The sequence below is a fragment of the Heterostelium album genome (assembly GCF_000004825.1).
Source record: "Heterostelium album PN500 unplaced genomic scaffold PPL_contig12, whole genome shotgun sequence".
In the NCBI taxonomy this organism is placed as follows: Eukaryota; Evosea; class Eumycetozoa; order Acytosteliales; family Acytosteliaceae; genus Heterostelium; species Heterostelium album.
In genome coordinates, this window is record NW_008805089.1 from 981171 (window position 1) to 1000683 (window position 19513).

Here is a 19513-nt window from a genome sequence, read left to right on the forward strand (position 1 = left end):
ATTATATATGTTTAAAAGATAAAATATATATTCAAATTAAAAATTAGAGAATAAAAAAAACAATATTTTTTTTTAACAATAATTTATTGTTAATTTTATATTCGATGAGATGATAAGTAATAATGAGGAAATATTATCACCTGCAACCACCACCACTACTACAACTACACCAACCAATAACAATGATAACAATGACATAAAATCAAATGAAGATTCAAAAGATAGTACTTTGATATTGGTTGAACAAAAAGAAGAATGTAAATATTATTATAATTTCAATATTTTTTTAATAGACCTATTTTTTAATTATATCATATTTTCTTTATATTAATATTATTTTGACTTAGTAGTCAATGAAAAGGATAGCTCAAGTGATGAAGAGAATATTTTAAAGAATACAAGTAATAATAGTAGTCTAACCGATATTTCAAGTGTCAGTTCTCAACATTCATCATTGGCATCGATTGATTCAAATTCACCAATACAATCACACAATACAAAAGAAGAGGAAGAGGAGGAAGAAGAAGAAGTTCAAGTAGAGTCTAAAGATAGTATTCAATTGGAAGATGACGGATTACAAACAACAACAACCACATCATCATCATCATCGTTATTATCAACAAAAACAATAGAAACAACAACAACAACAACAATAAAGTCTACGAATGAATTGAGTCTTGACTTTTTAGATGATTTACAATTGACAGAACCAAACTTAACATCTACATCTACATCATCAACAACAGCAACCTCTACAATAACAACAACAACAACAACAGAAGAGTCAAGTAAATCTTCAATTCCAATTTCAGCGTCATCTGAAAATTTAATGGGAACGTCGCCAAAGCCTAGCTCATATGTCGTTGTTCAACCTACCATTGCCATACTACCCGAACCTGAACTAATTGAAACTGCATCAATGTCCTCTGTTTCCTCTACGACTATCAATAATAATAATAATAGTAGTAGTAGTAGTAGTAGTATTTCCACTACAGTTATTGCTACAGAATCAAATAGTAGTACATCAAAAGAACAAGCATTAAAGTCACCTCAACTCATTATGGCTATGCCAACTACACCAGTAGTATCACACCATCAGCGATCTCTATCAACATCTGCTGCCATTACTACAACCAGTTTACTATCATCGAATTCATATTCACCTACCTCCTCGTCATCTAGTTTACCTTCGTTAACAATGTCAAGTTCAACCTCATCACTTCCATCCGTTGTCTCACCATCTACTTCAACAGTAACAAACAACAACAACAATAATAATAACAATAATAAAACAAGCTTTATTAAAAGAATATTTAGAAGAGATACATCAAAGACATCAGTTATCAAAGAGGAAACTTCACCTTCAACATCCAGCACTCCAGCCAACTCCTTACCTGTTAGTCCAACCGTTACATCTTCGACAGCAACAGCAACAGCAACAGCAACAGCAGCGTCCAATGTAAATTCCAATACAACAACAACATCATCATCAAACAATCCAACTATTAGTGTATCATCAACAGTTAAAGAGAATGAAGTATCATTGTTTAATTCACTTTCAAATCTTTTAACACCCGGTGACAAGTCAAAGTCTGCACCACCAACACCCGACTACAAGAAACAACAGCAACAACAGCAATTGAAAGATCAAGAGACATCTGCCAAACCAAAACCAGAACCATTTTCATTGCAATACTCAGAGTCTAGTCAGATACCAATATCGTTCTCCACACCGAGCTCACCACTTGGCAATGTACAACCAAAGGACTTTGCCAAGTTGATTGAACTGAGCGAGCCGTACTCCTATGAGAGCTTCCTCGAGAAGCTAGACAGTGCAACCAATATAAAGTCATCGATTGACAGTTTCGTTAGTAAGCTAAAGAATCGTAAAGTAGCCAACGATGACCTTAGAGAGGCTCTGATGGACTTTGTTTCGAACATGATGCACTCGCTCAGCTCCGATTCACACTGGGAGAATGCAAGTGACGAAGAGTACACCTATACTACTCACCATCTTCAGCAATATGTAATAGAGAAGATCTATGACTATGTATTTAGATCGACGGACGACGATATCGAAAAGGACGAATCACTGCACAAGATGATCGTGAAGCTACACTTTGTCGAGCCAGCACATCTCGAGATACCGCCAGAGACTTGCAGTGAAGCAATGTGGCAGGAAGCAGGTCAATTCCTTGCAAAGATCAACATCACCAAGAGTTGTCGTCACAAAATGATGTACATCGTAAAGAGTTGTAAATCAATACTCAACCATCTCTCTGCAAACAGTGGTGAATCTCATGGTGCTGACTCTCTACTGCCACACCTCATCTATGTAGTTTTAAAGTATAATCCACAATATTTAAATTCAAATGTTACGTAAGTTATTGTTGTTTATCAATATATTGGCAGCGCTGCTATAACTTAGCTAACTATTATTATATCTATATTTTTATATATAGATTTATAAGTAAATTCTCAGACAACTCTGATTCTGAAGCACTTTATTATATGACACAATTGATAGCTGTAATCTATTTCATTGAGAATATAAATGCAGATTCATTAAAGATTGATAAGAAGGAATATAATCTTTGGATGTCGGGCTCGAATCCTTTGGATCCGACATCGACAAGCAATACAAAGAGTAGTAGTGGTTCTCTGACATCGTCAGGTGGTGGTGGTGGTGAAAAATCAACACCAAAGACGTCGGTGTTTGATGATGGTGCACTCGCTTCGCTTGCAGAGATGTTCCCTGATTGTCATACACAGTATCTGATAGATTGTATTACCTATATCGACACCAAACACAAACATAAATCACCCAAGCATCAATTGTCACCTAGTGATCTGGTGAATCGTGTGACCAACATGATTGCAGAACACCAAGGATACCTTCAAGTTAACCAATCAACCTATCCAATGTCATTGACTGACAGCAATAACAACAACAACAATAATAATAATACTAATAATAGCAACAATACAATCAATGAAAACATACCACCATCCATGATATTCTTACAACAACTTTTAGATCAAAAGGAGAGTGAGATAACAAAACTTCAACAACAGACACACAAAGATAAACTAGAGATAAAAGACTTACAAAAGAAACTTTTACTACAACAAGATAACAATCAAAAAGATAGCAATAATAATAATAACAATCAAACAATTCACAACTCTGTAAATATGAACCAATTTAGCTTCGAAACAACCAATATCGATAATCTAAAGTATTCCGACATACCATTGTTACTAGATCAATATAAATTAATGTTTAAGTTATTATCACAACAACAACAATAATAATAACAAAGCTATCATATATAATATATAATAAAAAAAAGATAAAACTATTTATCTTTGTAAATTAAAATTAAAAAAAAACAAAAAAAAAAAAAGTTATAAAATAATTGATTTATTATATTACTTTTATATACGTTTATTTATTTATTATTTATTTTTTAATTTATAAAATTGAGTTTCTAATCTTCAAATCCTTTGTTACACGGAAATACTCTTCGACATTCTTGCTCTTTAGATAGTTAATCATTGATTTTCTCTTTGATTGCAATAATGATAGTCTTCTCTTTGCAACGTTATCTTTGTTATTCTTTTGAATATGTGCTTCTAAATAATTAATTCTTTCAGTAAAGATTGCAACTATTGAATTGTTATTGATTCAAAGATGTTGATTAGTTTTCATTCACAACTTTTTTATATTATTATTATTATTATTATAATACTTACTTTGAACTGAAGTTGATCCAGTATCATTTTTATCGTTACCGAACTTTTGAATACAAACTTGTCTTCTATATGCGTTGACTTCACCCTGTGAGGCGTTACGGAATGAAAGGAAGTCTCTGAGTTTTGGATGAAGAATCTCTGCTTCCTCTTTGGTGACACCGAAACGGTAGACCTCTCTCAAGTCCTCTGGTAGCTCCTTCTCTTCGAACTTGGAGGAGACGCTCTCCTCTGTGACGATCTGCTCTGGCTTCATCGCTGGGAAATTCTTGGAGTACCACTCTGGGAAGTTGTACCATACACCGAGACCAGTGTAGAAACCGAGTGGTGTGTGTGTGTAGTCGATCCACTTTCTGACTTTGGCCGGGTAGAGTTGGTAGTACTTGAGGAACGACTTTGGATCTTTGGCTTGCTCTTGCATCTCGACCGGCTTGACGAGGTCGGCATCGGGGAACAACGGCTCGTTAAAGTCCGCTTCGATTGCACGCAACTCGTTGAACATTGGATCGGTTGCTTCACGCTCCATTTGCTCCGCCGACTTTGGCACGAGTGTCTGTTGTGCACTCAGGAACAGCTGGTCGAGATACGCTGGCAACTGGTCGGATTTAATCATACGCAAGATGTTGTCTTGTGCTTTCTGTTTGTCGGTCGACTCGGCAAAGAGTTGGTCGTCATCGACTTCTTCTTGGCCAACGAATTGTTGGTCACGCAAATTCTTCTCGGATTCACGTGAGAGCTCAGCGTTGTCTTGTCCTTTGATGAGGAATTTCTTGTCAAACTCTGCTTGGAATGTCTGCGAGTCCGACTTGTTGTAGACTTCGACGAGATCCACCAGATCCATGATGAGTGCGGTCTGACGAATGTGTTTGATGTATGGATGACGCTCGATATAATCGTTTACGATGTCACGTTGGTGAGCGCTGAGTTTGGTCTGATCGGGATTCTCCTTGATGAATTGATCGATCTTGACATTGTCACCGAGCTTCAGCGAGTATTCGTCGGTCAGCTGCTTGACACGAATCTTCATTTGCTCCTCTGATTCGATGTTGAACGACGACTTGATGTCGGCGATCAGCAGATTGAGGTAACTCTTACCCTCTGGTGTACGAAGAAGACGCTCCAACTGAATGAGACCCTGATGATTCTCTGCTGTCGACAAATCCATATCGATACCCAAGCTAGCGAGTTGATTCTTATCTAAATTGATACCTTTCTCTGAAATCGGTAGATTCAACTCCTTTGAAATGAATCCATAATCAATTGGTTGACTGTAATCGAATGGTTTTGGATTCTTGAATTGATCTGTGAAATCCTTTAAATTTTCGAATCCAACTTTATTTCCATTGTTATTATTTGATGATGATGAATAATATCTAAATGCTATAATTATGTTAAAAGACGAAAATTAATTAATATTGTCACATTATTAAAAAAAAAAAAAGAAATGATATCATAATAATCAACAACAACAAAGACAACAATAATCTATATTCACCAATCTTATATATATCTATCTACTAACTTCCACCATTTTTTATATTAAATCCGAAAACATTAATGAGTTTGTTTGAAATCTTAATATTGATTCAAAATGTGCATTATGTTATCTTTATCTTAAAGTCATGTTGATTCATACTATTCGAAGATGACAACAATGCAACAAATAGTATTAATGTTGCATTGTTGAATTGTTGTCATTATTGTCATTGTTGTTTCTGTTGTTGTTGACTATTGCCATTTCAATTTTAATTCTTTTCTTACAATTCAAAATCGCAGATTTATTAGATTCGATGAGCTGTTTTGTGATATTTGATCTCTTGAGTATATTGATCATCATTTTTTTTGTATCTCTTTTATCTATATAGAATATCTATAGATTAACTACTGAATATTATAAATATGAACAAAGAGATTTATTAATTGATTTATTATTGGTGGTGGTGGGTATGATATCAATTTATTTGATCAACTATGCATAAAACTAATCACACACACAACAACCGAGTGAATGAAAAAATTGTTTTTCTAAAAATGAAATTCGTGTTTTTGAAAAAAAAATTAATGAGACCTCACACAAATTTTTTTATATGATAAAATTGTGGTCAAAAAAATTTGAAAAAAAACCTTGACCAAATTTTTTTTTTCAATAAGGGCAAAGGTGTTCATCAATACAGTGACACCACCACAGTAGATTAAATTAATTTTATTAAAAATAAATTTTGATGTATAGGTTTTTTTTTTTTTTTTTTTTTAAATCAGAGGCAGTTCACAATCATCAATTAACTCATTGAAATTGTATTTGTTCCTAGCAATAAACCTTTTTTTCAAAAAATAATTATTGATTATCAAGATTGAATTTTAATAGTTCAATAATCAATATTTATATTTAATATAAAAAAAGGAACTTTATATACCTATATATATTTAATCAATCATGTGTAGGTCTCAATAGTTAATAAATTTAAATTTAGCACAATCAACCAAATTTTTCAATCAATCAACAATCAATAATCAATCAATCAATCAATCAGTCAGATTTAAATATGTTTCAAAATGATCAATAAACCAACCAACAAGCTACCCACAATACTATTAAACAAATTATTACTTCAATCAACAAATTACAAGATAAAAATAGAGTTTTTGGAATAGATTTAGGAAGAAATATAATAAGTTATAAAACAGAATATTTAGATTGAAATATATAGATAGGAAATAATATTCATAATTATATATAGATCTTTTTGGATTGATTGATTGATTGGTTAAGATGTTGGACATTGAATCAAGAAAAAACTAAAAACAAAAAAAACAAACTAAATTATTTATTATCTAAATATCTAACATTTTTTTATTATTATTATCACTTATATTATAGATAAACAAAATTCATATGGATTGATGATGGTTGTATTGATGGTCTCATTGACTATCGGTATGATCTCTGCTGCTAAAACAGCACCATCATCATTGTCATCGACACTGACAGCAAGCAATATTAAATCATTGAGCAGTATGATTGAATCACATCGTCCATCGAATGGTGGATTGTACGACAACGATCTTAAGGAAACATTCTACGCTGTAGGTGCACTCACTCGTCTCTCCCAACCAATCGTAAAGGATAGCGAGCTCTGCAAACAAGTACGTGGCTTAATCGAGCAACGTAGCAACGATATCGAGTCTGTATTTTATGGTGTCTCCATTTTGTCAGAGATCAAATGTTTGGCCGCCAACCCAGTACCACTCTCATTGATTGAGAACGCCGTCCAAAAATCATTGGAAAACGGTAACATCAATGAATTGGCTGCCGCCGTCAACACTGTATTCTTATTGCTCGACGCCAAATCCATCTCGTACGATGTCGCCAACTTGGAATCCGCCGCCAACCGTTTGGTTTCCTTGATGGACGCCGATGGAGAGTTCAAGCTCGAGTCTGGTTCCGACGATGCTTCCATCATCAACAATGGAGTCGCCTACTTCACCATGGCTCGTCTTTCCCACCGTCTCAAGTCAGTCGCTGGTATCTCGAATCTCGTCGATAAGGTCGTCTCCAAGTTGCCATCGGTTGTCTCATCGGCCTCTGACTCTGCCAGTGGATTCGTCTGGCACGACCTCGCTACCACATCCTCCATTTTCCGTGGTATCGTAGCTCTCACCTCGCAAAGCGAGAAAGTCGCCAACACAATCACTCCACTCCAAATCCAGAGAATCGGAGACTACCTCCTCAGATTCAAGAGCACCGCCTCACTCCAGGATGCTTTCAATTTGGTCATCGGTTTGAAGAGTTGCGCCAAGAACTCCATTGGACAACCATTGTCCGTAGTCCTCAATCCAACTACATTCGACTCATCGGCCTCTGGAAAGAAGTTGGTCACTGTCCAAATCCACGATATTTTCGACCACCCAGTTGCCACCCAAGTCACCGTCGCCAAGGTCGCATTGGCCACCGCCCGTAACACTGCCGTCATCTCCAACAAGGAGTTGTCCGACAACCAACTCGATGTTTCCGAACTCAAGCTTGGATCATACGTTGCCGACATCAAGATCAACCCATCCGAAGACAATTTCCATCCATTCACTGTCACCCGTACCATCACTGTTTCCGGTGCTGCCGCTGTGCGTGACTTCAAATTGATTGTCGCCGACAACAAAGAAGCATTGGCCAACTCCAAGCAAATCTTCACAGTTGAATCACAAAACCAATTGTCCCTCGAGTTGCCAGCCGCCAAGACTGCCCGTATTTTCTTCCGTGTCGTCTCTGGTGACCAACCATTCGTTGCCCAACAAGTCGGAGTTCGTTTCGTCTCCAAGGTCAACCCATCGATTGAAACCGTTGTCCAAGCCGTATTCAGCGTTGACTCTTACAGCTATGTCATTAACAGCCGTGACCTCGGTAAGCTTTTGAACTTCCAGAGCGGTGCCTACGCCGTCGATGTCTTGGTCGGTGACTCCTCGATTGCACCACTCAACTGGCAAGTCGGACAATTGACACTCAACTTTGATCAAGCTGCCACTGGAACTACCCGTTATCCAGTTCACCAACCAATTGATCACCGTTTCCGTGTTCCAGAGAGCCGTCCACCACAAGTTGTTTCACAAACCTTTACTCTCCTCGTTTTGGCACCATTCGTTATCTTCCTCATTGGTTTGCCAGTGTTGGGTGCCAACTTGAACAGATTCCCAGGTGGTATGGGATTCATCTACACCGTTGCTTTCATTGGATGTGCCGCATTGGTTGGATTGTTGATCGTCACCTACTGGTTCTCATTGACCATGGTCGTCACCTTGAGATACCTTGGTTTGCTTTTGATCCCAACCGTCTTCTTTGGTCAAAAGACATTGTCTCACTTTGCTCAAGATAGAGTTTCAAAACCAAAACAACTCTAAATCCTAAAAATAAATAAATAAATAAAATAATAGCAAAATCACCCCCAAAAACAAAACAAATCAATAAATTCTACTCATTTGATATAATAGTCCTTCGAATAATATAGAATATCTGTGTTAAATAATCTTTTATTAGTTACAAACTACAACTGATTTACACAATATAATTTTTTTAAAAACTATTTCATTTTGGTGACACACACAACATTTTTCGGGTTAACTGCGACACAACATATTTCGGTTGTGTTTCATCATATATTTAACTTATTGTTTCACCATTTCATCATCAAAGCATCTTTATAATTACTATATTAATTGTATATAAAAAGTAAATATAAGTATTATCCAATTAAAATAATTATTATATGAATTCTCTCTGCAAGTGGTTATAGATATGTGGTGATATCTAAAATTAATAAATTCAATTACAGTTATATCTCAAATCTTTTAAATACAAAGCAAAAAGAAAAAGAATGAAATCAAACCAACTCATTTCCTTAAATTATTATAGAGATAGTTTAATTATAATATATAAACTATAAAAGAAGTTTATAATGGAAATCGAAGATATCAAAAAATTAATTATTAAAAAGGAGTCAGTTAATGATCCAAATAGACATCTTAATCATATAGAATATCAAGATAACAGTAATTATTGCCCACCTAAATACGATGTTCCAATAGACGATGAAGGTTATTTGCAATCATTTACAATTAACCAAGAGAATGAATATTTAAAGGTATAGAGTTTTTGTTTAGGAAATTAAAATTTGTTAACAATATATATTTTTTTTTTTTAAGTTTTTTAATCACTATGGATTTGTTATTATCAGAGATGTTCTTAATGATCAACAATGTCAAGCTAGTATTGATGATATCTGGAATTTTATTTTGAAAGAGCAATGGAGAACAGAACCAGTGAATTCAACCAATGATTCCGAGTCAGAGAAAGTCAAGCAGGACCAACCAGAAACATGGGTGAAAAGTTGGCCAACATCTCATCAAGTAGGTTTTTTAGGTAGCAGATCTGTGTTTTCAAAGACTGCTGTAGAGACTCGTGCCAATCCCAATATCTATCGAGTCTACTCAACATTACTAGGTCGTAACGATCTCTTTATCAATCATGATCGTTACGGTTTCTTCAGACCAACCAAAAACATTTTAAATCCAATGCCAAAAATGACACCTCATCATACTGAGATCAAACAAAGATTAGGTGAGATGAATGCAGTGAAAATCGAATCAAAAAATGATTGGAAAACAATTTTTAACGGTAAATAATTAATATTATAATTAATATCGTAATTTTAATAATAATTAAATTATCTTAGTACATCTTGATTTGAATCCATTCGAATTTTTAGAAGAGACTTCTGATGAAACAAGACAAAAGATCATTCAGAAATTAGAGTATGAGAATTCAATGTCAAATGATTTCCAACTTGAAAATAACGAAGTAGGTCCAAAGACTCTAAATGAACTACATATCCAAGGACTTTTAAACTTTGCAGACAATAAGACTTCGGATGGTGGTTTCCTTGTTGTTCCCGGTTTCCCAAATCACTTTGAAGAATGGGCTAAAAAGTATGGTTTTATCAAAACTATTAAATTAGATATTATTTTTGATACTAAAATTCTTTCTCTTAAAGTAATGTAGAACTAAAAAATGTTTTTGGATTGGCAAATAAGTTTATTATTATTCCAGGAACTTATCCTTTATATGTAGATGTTTTATAAACATTTTCATTTTTTAAAGATAATTAACTTTCAACAAATATTCTTTATAAAAATTTAGAAATATGCAGTAAGAGTTACAGCAAGGGCAGGTAGTTTGGTATTATGGAATCAAAAGATGGCTCATGGATCTTCTCCAAATGATAGCTCATATCCAAGATTTAGTCAATTTATTAAAGTGAGTGTTTCAACTTATTTTAACCAAGAAAAAACCCAATTGAGATGTAATAAGATCAAAGAAGCACTCAATGATTTAGATAAAGAACAGTTTACTGATTTACAACAGAAAATCATTGGATTGAAGTCGTGGATCTAAAATGTTGTTCATATTTCCTAGTTTAATTGAGGAGACATACACTGTTTTTTTTTTGTATTCATTCAATAAACTTAAAAATTGATTCTTTTTATCTTTTAATATCTTTACAGATGTTAGTTTATTTTTATTCTTGTTATTCACTTTCGAGAATAAATCAATTAAAAACAATATATTTAAAGAATTCATCCTAAATCCTTTTTGGTATAGTTTCGGAATTTAACATTTAAAAAATTATTTTGAGAATGCAATTTCATCCCAAATCCTTATTGGTGTAGTGGTAACACATTAGTCTTTCACACTGAAACCCCGGGTTCGATTCCCGGATAGGGAGGTTCATCTTTATAAAAGTAATGTACCGCCTGCGGTAGAGCACACAATTTTAAAATTTTGCCCCTCAAAAATCACTGTTAAAATCTTTGAAAATAGAAGCTCTCCACCAAACATTCGCCTTAAATAGATTCTTCAGCTTAATATCAATACCTGTAATTTGTTGACTGATCATGAGCGCGCGCTCTACGTACGTATAATTAATGACTAATGATTTATACTCAGTAATGAAATTCGCATACCTATTGTTATTTTTCCTTTATACCGTAATTAACGTGAAATGAAGTTTTCACTTTATTATGAATGTACATTACTAGAAAATACTGGAGTTTAAGTTCAAAAATAATGAATAATAGGATAAAAGAAAAATGGTTTTTTGGTTGTACTAATGTTAAATAGTAACACTTTAATATATATAAAATAATCAATTTAAATCAATTAAAATATGTATTTATCAATTAAACAAACAAAATAAAGAACATTGTTATATTTTATCATCATTAGCATTATTATAGTATTAAATTAGTTATTCTTTAGTTATTATATATATAGGAACGTTTTTATTGTTAATCACCCCCTTTTAAAAACTAATTAAATACAGGATGTGTATATAAAATTTAAAGTTATTTATTATTTGGATTAAAACTACGCATTAATTTTGCTGTATTATTTGAGGCATGAGGCTTTGGTTCCCAATGTTTATAATGTTCAATACCTTCAGCCGGAATTCTCTTTAAAAGCCATTCCATTGCTCGATAATCATCGTTTCGTATGATATTAGACAATATAGGAGTTAGATGATCATTGTATGATATCGATTGAATTGTACATTCTGTTTTATTTGCCATTAGCCATTCAGCCATGTCAAGCTTTCCATATTTAACAGCTAAATGTAATGTCATTCTAGAACAGCCTTCAGTTCGATTATTGTGGAGCCATTGAGCGACTGGTAAGTTTCCATCTCTTGCAGCTATATCCATTCCCAGTGTTGAACAACCTTCACTACGATTCTCGTGCAACCATATTAAAATATCCATTCGATTTCTTTCAATAGCATAGTTCATTGCCTTATCAGTTGCACTGGTAATTCTATGAGTATGAAGATATTTAAGAACATCAAAGTGTTCATTCTTTACTGTGATGTCAAATGTATTCGAATTACAACCTTCAGTGCGATTCTGATGCAGCCAAGCTACAATTTCAGTAAAACCATTCAAAGCAGCTGAGTGCATAACATTCGAATTGAATTGAAAGTGATGATGTTGATTCCAGTGGAACCATTGAATGATGCTTAAATTACCAAAAATTGCAGCATCAACAATTGGATTCGTTTGCGCAAAAGGATTTTGACTAGCTATTTGATCACTTTTATTTTCGAATAGCCATTCTATTGCTTTCAAGTGACCTTTGCAAGATGCTTTATTGATCGCACTGCCAACTGGACATGATGGTATCCTAACGTTGATCCAGTTCAGCATCTCTATATTACCATTTTCAGCTGCACCTTCTATTGCTTCTTCTGGATTGGTGACAATATTATGATTGTAAAGCATTTGCAAAACATTGAAATTGTTCTCTCTTGCCGCCAAACCAAAGAGATTATCGACTTCATCATCCTCATTGAACGACGTTACATCCTTATTCTCACGTAATAAATACTCCACTACGTTATCATGTCCTGCTATGATCGCATTATGATACATCATACTGTACTTTCGGTCACTGGATCTGTTTGTCGCTAAATAGTCGATCATGTCAACTCGACCTACTTTGGCAGCCGTATCAAAAGGTGACACGGTTAATCGCGTATACTCAATGGTACTACTGAATTTCGCTGTCTTTGAATCGCGCTCCATTATGTACTTTAGAATGTCCATGCTATGTGAAAACGGAGCTTCTATCATTGCTTGATTGAAATTCAATTTGGTTGCTACTACCGACTCTTCACAGAGGTATCTGATAATGTCAAACTTTGAGTATCGCACTGCATAGCGAAGCACATCGTTATGATAGTTTAACAACTTATCTTTTCTTAGTACATCAATCTTTACTTCTTCCATAAGATAGCGTAGCATTCTCAGACTTCCAAACTTGATTGCATTGATAATGGTTTTAGAGCTGCATATATTGTCACAATTACTATTGTTGTTATTGTTTCTCTCAAAGTATTGATGCAACAAATCTAAATAACCATTACCAGCGATCACCTCTGTATTATTAATCAATTCATGCCACCTATAGGTTTTACTATTCAATTTATTTGAGAATATTAAACTATGTATATATTTAAAACAATCTATAAAGATATAGTTAAATAAAAATTTATTATTAAATAATCTTATAATTAATGATTTATCCATTTTAAATATATATGATTAGCTAATTGTTGTTGCGACTGATCCTCCGGTAATACAAACAATAATTTGATCCAAAAAAAAATTAAAATTAAATATTTTTTACAAGAAATCAGAAGTTAAAATTCTGCATGCACTTTAGAATGTTGAGTCTTCTTGTGTAGTAAAAAGTGTTACGCTATCTCCATGCTATGTGAAAACGGTGCCGCTACCATTGACTTATCAAATTTAATTTGGTGGCTACTCGGTACGATTAATTAACAGATTATCATTTCAACAGAGATCTTCCATAAGATATCATTGCCAAACTTGAATCTATAAAAGCTACATATTATTTTGTTGTTATCTTATCGTTGTTACTGTCTCTCAAAGTATGGACACAACAAATCTAAATAACCATTATAAGTCATCGTCTCTGTATTATCAATTTATCTTTTTGTTTTACTAACTATATGTATATTAGCAATAAATATAAATTTATAAATATTTATATAAAATAAAAATTATTATTCAAAATTCTTTTAATTTTCGAAGATTTATCGATTTTTTTAAACTCTTTTTGTTTGAATGTTCGATTGATTAATCATTAAACAACATGAATTGTTGTTGTGAATCACATCGACACCCCAATAATAATAAATCCAACCTTTTTTATTTTTAAATTACGTGATTTTTTTTAAAATGGATCAACCTAAAAAAAAAATATTTGTTAATTTATTTGATTTTTAATTTTATCATTTAAATTACATTAAATATATATAGATAGATAATAATGAATTCATTATTAGCAGCAACAATATCTACAGGTGTTTGTTGTCTTTTATGGCTAAAAATATGTCAAATATCAGCACATAAAAAGATATTGACATCTCCTCAAACAAGAAAACTTGTATGTTACTCATTACTACTTTTATTATCATTCGAAAGATAAGAATTAATCAAATTATTAAATATTAATTTAAATTATGATTTATTACATATTAGATACATATTGGTACAGGATTTATATTTATTTTTACATGGGGATTGTTTCCAGTTCATAATGCAATGTCTAGATTCTGCGCAGCTCTGATCCCTGGCATCGTCACACTTCAATTCTCATTGATTGGCTTTGGTGTTATGAAAGATCAACAAACCGTCAATTCAATGTCTAGAACAGGTGATCCAAGAGAACTTCTGCTTGGTCCTGCAAGCTACGGAGTCATCTTTGTAGTAACTAGTATTGTCTACTGGATGCATTCACCCATCGGTATAACTGCACTATCAATGTTATTTGTTGGTGATGGTTTTGCAGGTTTAGTAAGTTGCTCTTTGTACTAATATAAAAGTTGTAGATTACTAATGCTCTCATTTAACTATCTATATATATATATATAGATTGGTCAAGAAATTAAAACTTCAAGGTTACCACATAATAAATCTAAAACAGTTGGTGGAACATTGGCATTCATAGTTTCTTCGATTGTATTTACACCGATACTATTATATATTGTACAGTGTTATGGTTATCTAGCAAACTTTTCTATTATAGAGTATATGCCATCACTCTTTGTTGTAACTATTATATGCGCAGCCGTCGAATCTATTCCACTAGAGGATTGGGATAATATCACTGTATTCCTAACATGTGTTGGTTCCTTAATGTTAATGGGATGGACATAAACTAACTATTTATATATATATGTGACGATCATTAAAATTATTATACATCAAATTAAATCACGCGCGTGCTTGTATAAAAATATTAAAAACTAACTAGCTACAAATCTAAATGTATTACAATAAATAATAAAATATAACAAATAAGTGTTTTTTTGTTTGATTTGCAAATCATTTTTTTTTGTTAATCGGCAAAATCGCAAAGGGAAATTTCAAAATCGGGCATTGAATGATCACCATTTTTCTTTTAATTTATTAAATATTTTTTTTTTTTTTTTTTTGTTTTAGTGTCAAAACAGACACTCACACCCACTTTCACACCTCTGTAACAATCACATCATACATATCAACAAATTCGACTGACTATTTATATATAATTATCTTTTTTTTTTAATTCAATATATTTTTTTAGATATCTTTTATTTATTTTTCTTTGTATTTTATTTTATATTTTATATTTTTTTTAAATGGTAAAATGAATGAACATCAATAATTTATTTTTAACTATCATTTCTAATTTCATATTATTATTATTATTAGTCAAACAATAGTCAAGTACCAACAAAAGTTCAATATGAAGAGCAACCAAAACCACCTTTTTATGCAAATTTGATTGCTGGTGGAATTGCAGGTATCATTGGTGCCACCACTATCTTCCCAATCGATATGATAAAGACTAGATTGCAGAATCAAAAGGTACTACCCAATGGACAGAGAACATATAACGGTGCACTCGATTGTGCGAGAAAGATCATCGCCAATGAAGGTGGTGTTCGTGCACTCTATCGTGGTTTGTCTGCCAATCTCGTTGGTATCACACCAGAGAAAGCACTAAAGTTGGCTGTCAACGATCAGTTGCGTCAGATACTACAGGGCGATGCCAAGACAATTACGATCGGTCAAGAGGTGTTGGCCGGTGCCGGTGCTGGTTTCTGTCAGGTGATTGCCACCAACCCGATGGAGATCGTCAAGATTCGTATGCAGATCAGTGGTGAAGGTGGTGCGAAAGCATCGCTGCGTGAGGTCGTCTCTGAACTCGGACTGCGTGGACTCTACAAAGGAACTGCCGCTACACTGTTGCGTGACGTGCCATTCTCCATGGTCTATTTCTCGATGTATGCACGTATCAAAGGTTACTTCACAGACAAGCAAACCGGTCATATCTCACTTGGTCACATCCTTCTCTCTGGTATTATAGCTGGTAGTTTCGCAGCGTCATTCAGCACACCGATGGATGTAATCAAAACAAGAATTCAAGTTAAACCAAAACCAGGTGATCCAACATATAACGGTATCATAGATTGTGTACAGAAAACATTAAGTAAGCAAAGAAAACAAACAAAACAAAACAAAACAAACAAAAATAATCTTTATTAACTTTATCATTTTAAAATCATCATTATAATAGAAAATGAAGGACCAAAAGCATTTACTAAAGGATTAGTTCCAAGAATTATGATTATAAGTCCATTGTTTGGTATTACATTGGTTGTATATGAAATTCAAAAGAAAGTAAGTTATTATCTATAACAATATAATAATATTATATTCATACTAAAAATTTATTATTATTTTAGATATTTGCATACACTCACAACAAGAATAAGCAATAAGTTATTATAAGTTCACATAGGTCATATAAATAAATAATAACAATATTATTATAAAACTTTAAAAATCACAAAATTATTAATTAACTTTTTAGTGACATTAGAATTAACATGTCAAGTAATATATATAATCACACACACAAATATTTCGAAACGAATAGATTAAAGTTAAGCGAATATTAATTATATATTGATGTGGATCATCCATTTTCCAATGATTGATGATGGTGTGATAATACAGAACATCGAATTTAATGAATAGGAGATGTGTTTACCATATCAAGTGAATTTTGATGTGAGAAAAATATCTAAAAAATAATAAATTATCTTATTTATACAATGAAAATGACAAACCATACATATAACTCATTGTATAAAAGGATAGAATCAGTGATTTAAGGATATGATAATTATGATAGTGTGTGTGTGGAGTGGAGTGTGAAAAAGATGTGAACTCTCTCATTGTAAAAAAATAATTAACCACAACCCACACTTGACAAACAAACATTGAAACAATGAGTGGTTTTATTGATATTCATCCATTCATCAAATTAATATTAATGGAGTGTATAACAATCAAAAAAAAAATATAATAAAAAAGAAATTCGTCTGATAATAAAGAACTCACTTTATCTATTTGTTTTTGAAAAAACAAACCTAAAATATTTATTAAATCAAATAATTAGAAGAAAACGTATAGATAGATAATTATCTCTAGATAAAATAGTGATTTAATATTATTCATAGTAATCAGACAGATATTTAATTATCCAATCTATCTCTATCTCTATCTTTTTTTTTATTTTTATATTTTTTTTGTTTGTTAGTCCAGATCAAATTTACATTCTTTTATCAATATTACATTTTTTAATTTAATTAAATAATAATTATATTTATATGTATTATTAAATAATAAATAAAAATAAATAAAATAATAATTTGTAGAGAATAATAAATAAATAAAAGATAGTTATGATGTTGACAACATTACCACAAGCACAAGCACTAAAAGAAAAAGGAAATTTGGAACTTTGGAATAAAAATTATGTGGGTGCGTTGGAATATTTCGATAAAGCAATCGATGCAGATCCAAACAATATGGAACTACCACTCTCGAGAGCAGCAGCACTAAATTCTTCTGGAAATTTCGATGCCGCCATCTTGGAGTGTCAGAAAACCGTTGATATGGTAAATAAGATCAATATGGACGATGACGACGAAGACAATGACCAAGCTGCGCAGTCCAACAACACTATACAACCTCCACTCGATCAAGACGATATGGCACGTATCCTGCAGATGAAATCGAGAGCCTATGCAAGAATGGGAACTGCCTACTTGGGAAGCTGTAAGTTTTCAGAGTCGAAACGTTGCATCGTCAAGGCTATCAATACCTACAATTGTGTGGAGTTTGAAGAGATGCTAACATGGATCAACGAGCTGATAAAGTTGTCGACCACCGAAGCAAAGACACTCTTCAAGCAAGCCAACCAACTTTACTACGAGAAGCGCTATGATGAAGCGACCTCGATGTACACTGAAGCGATCGCCATCGATAAATTCAACAATATCTTGTATGCCAATCGTTCAATGTCCTATTGCAAACAAAAGAAATTCAAAGAGGCAATAGAAGATGCTAATACTTCAATAGAAATACAAGAGACTGATAAACAATTTAATTATTTAGTAAGTAAACTAACCATATATATATTTATAATTATATCAATATTAATTATCAATATTATTATTATTATTATTATTTTAGCCATATTATTCAAAAGCAAATGCATTGTATGCACAGTCTGAATATCAAGAATCATTGGTTTATTATAATGAAGCATTAAAGTTAAAGACTGATTCTGCTCCAATACAAAAGAAGATTAAAAAGATAAATTTACTTTTGGTATGTTAATTTAAAGATTATAATGAATATATTATTATTAATTCATATACTAATATAAATATTTTTAAATAATTCTATAGAAAGGAAAACAACCAGTAAAAACAAAGAAGAAATCAACAAAGAATAATAATAATAATAGTAAAAATAATAATAAGAATAAAAACAAGAATAATAATAATGTTGAAAGTAATACAACTACAACTACAACAACCACCACTACAGCTACATCAAGCCATCCTACTAGTAGTAGAATTGCAATGATTGATAGATTTAGAAAAGAGTCGATCGGATTTGAAGAGGATGAGATTCAAGATACTAGAAATGATGATGCCGTTAGTGAAGTGCCTGCCGATGCTCATGAAATGACAACCGCTCCAAGAGTGTCTGATACAGTCTCTGAAATATCTGAAGCATCCGAATTTAGAACACCTCCAACAACCAACAATACTAAAAGTATCATACAAAGATTGAATGATATGGAGAAACAGAAACAACAACAACAACAAAAGTCGTTAAATACAATCGATGAAGAGGAGATAGAACAACATCTAGAAGATGAACAAGAAGAGAATGAAGAACTACAACAAAACCACCACCACCACCATCATCATATTCAAGAAGAGGAAGTTGAGGAAGGTGAGGAAGAAGAAAAAGAGTATGAGGATGATATTGTACAACAAGAACCAAGTGATGAAGAAGAAAAAGATGAAGAGTTACCAATAGACAAACAAAAGAATCAAACTGCCACTAAAAAGAAGCCAGTTGCAATGCCAAGCTATCAATAGTTAAATTATTTCGAATATTAAATATAATATATTTTATTTAAATAAAATTAATGTATCTAATAATAAATTAATTGGTGTGATTGATCATGAATTGCTTGTATTTTTTGAACATATTTATTTTATTTTTTTTACTTTTTTAATTATTTTTTGAATAATAATTAATCATATTTATAAATATAGAT

The 19513-nt window shown here is 32.5% G+C and overlaps 8 protein-coding genes and 1 non-coding gene across 9 annotated transcripts; 7 read left to right on the forward strand and 2 right to left on the reverse strand.

Annotated features, from left to right (window-relative positions):
• Positions 1–109: 109 nt before the first annotated feature.
• On the forward strand, positions 110–3312 carry PPL_05620 (vacuolar sorting protein 9 domain-containing protein; the record flags this gene model as incomplete). Its single annotated transcript, XM_020576497.1, has 3 exons — positions 110–257; positions 348–2379; positions 2463–3312. 3 exons carry the CDS (start codon positions 110–112, stop codon positions 3310–3312), a joined length of 3030 nt encoding a protein of 1009 aa, XP_020433746.1.
• A 163-nt stretch (positions 3313–3475) lies between these two features.
• On the reverse strand, positions 3476–5590 carry PPL_05621 (uS15 family ribosomal protein; the record flags this gene model as incomplete). Its single annotated transcript, XM_020576498.1, has 3 exons — positions 3476–3669; positions 3757–5133; positions 5515–5590. The coding sequence occupies 3 exons, from the start codon at positions 5588–5590 to the stop codon at positions 3476–3478; spliced, it is 1647 nt and encodes a 548-aa protein (XP_020433747.1).
• Positions 5591–6187: 597 nt separating this feature from the next.
• On the forward strand, positions 6188–8643 carry swp1 (dolichyl-diphosphooligosaccharide-protein glycotransferase; the record flags this gene model as incomplete). Its single annotated transcript, XM_020576499.1, has 2 exons — positions 6188–6191; positions 6632–8643. The coding sequence occupies 2 exons, from the start codon at positions 6188–6190 to the stop codon at positions 8641–8643; spliced, it is 2016 nt and encodes a 671-aa protein (XP_020433748.1).
• Positions 8644–9197: 554 nt separating this feature from the next.
• Positions 9198–10693, forward strand: PPL_05623 (putative phytanoyl-CoA dioxygenase; the record flags this gene model as incomplete). Its single annotated transcript, XM_020576500.1, has 4 exons — positions 9198–9383; positions 9445–9916; positions 9975–10291; positions 10439–10693. 4 exons carry the CDS (start codon positions 9198–9200, stop codon positions 10691–10693), a joined length of 1230 nt encoding a protein of 409 aa, XP_020433749.1.
• A 260-nt stretch (positions 10694–10953) lies between these two features.
• PPL_05624 lies at positions 10954–11024 on the forward strand. Its single transcript has one exon. It is a non-coding gene; the product is annotated as a tRNA-Glu (tRNA).
• Positions 11025–11643: 619 nt separating this feature from the next.
• PPL_05625 (uncharacterized protein) lies at positions 11644–13380 on the reverse strand (the record flags this gene model as incomplete). The annotated part of the gene is made up of 1 exon (XM_020576501.1): positions 11644–13380. The coding sequence occupies one exon, from the start codon at positions 13378–13380 to the stop codon at positions 11644–11646; it is 1737 nt and encodes a 578-aa protein (XP_020433750.1).
• A 766-nt stretch (positions 13381–14146) lies between these two features.
• Positions 14147–15036, forward strand: PPL_05626 (uncharacterized protein; the record flags this gene model as incomplete). Its single annotated transcript, XM_020576502.1, has 4 exons — positions 14147–14263; positions 14359–14673; positions 14752–14838; positions 14908–15036. The coding sequence occupies 4 exons, from the start codon at positions 14147–14149 to the stop codon at positions 15034–15036; spliced, it is 648 nt and encodes a 215-aa protein (XP_020433751.1).
• Positions 15037–15500: 464 nt separating this feature from the next.
• Positions 15501–16646, forward strand: mcfX (putative transmembrane protein; the record flags this gene model as incomplete). Its single annotated transcript, XM_020576503.1, has 4 exons — positions 15501–15503; positions 15574–16354; positions 16442–16545; positions 16611–16646. 4 exons carry the CDS (start codon positions 15501–15503, stop codon positions 16644–16646), a joined length of 924 nt encoding a protein of 307 aa, XP_020433752.1.
• Positions 16647–16754: 108 nt separating this feature from the next.
• PPL_05628 (tetratricopeptide repeat protein) lies at positions 16755–19331 on the forward strand (the record flags this gene model as incomplete). Its single annotated transcript, XM_020576504.1, has 4 exons — positions 16755–16761; positions 17614–18329; positions 18409–18546; positions 18627–19331. The coding sequence occupies 4 exons, from the start codon at positions 16755–16757 to the stop codon at positions 19329–19331; spliced, it is 1566 nt and encodes a 521-aa protein (XP_020433753.1).
• Positions 19332–19513: the final 182 nt, after the last annotated feature.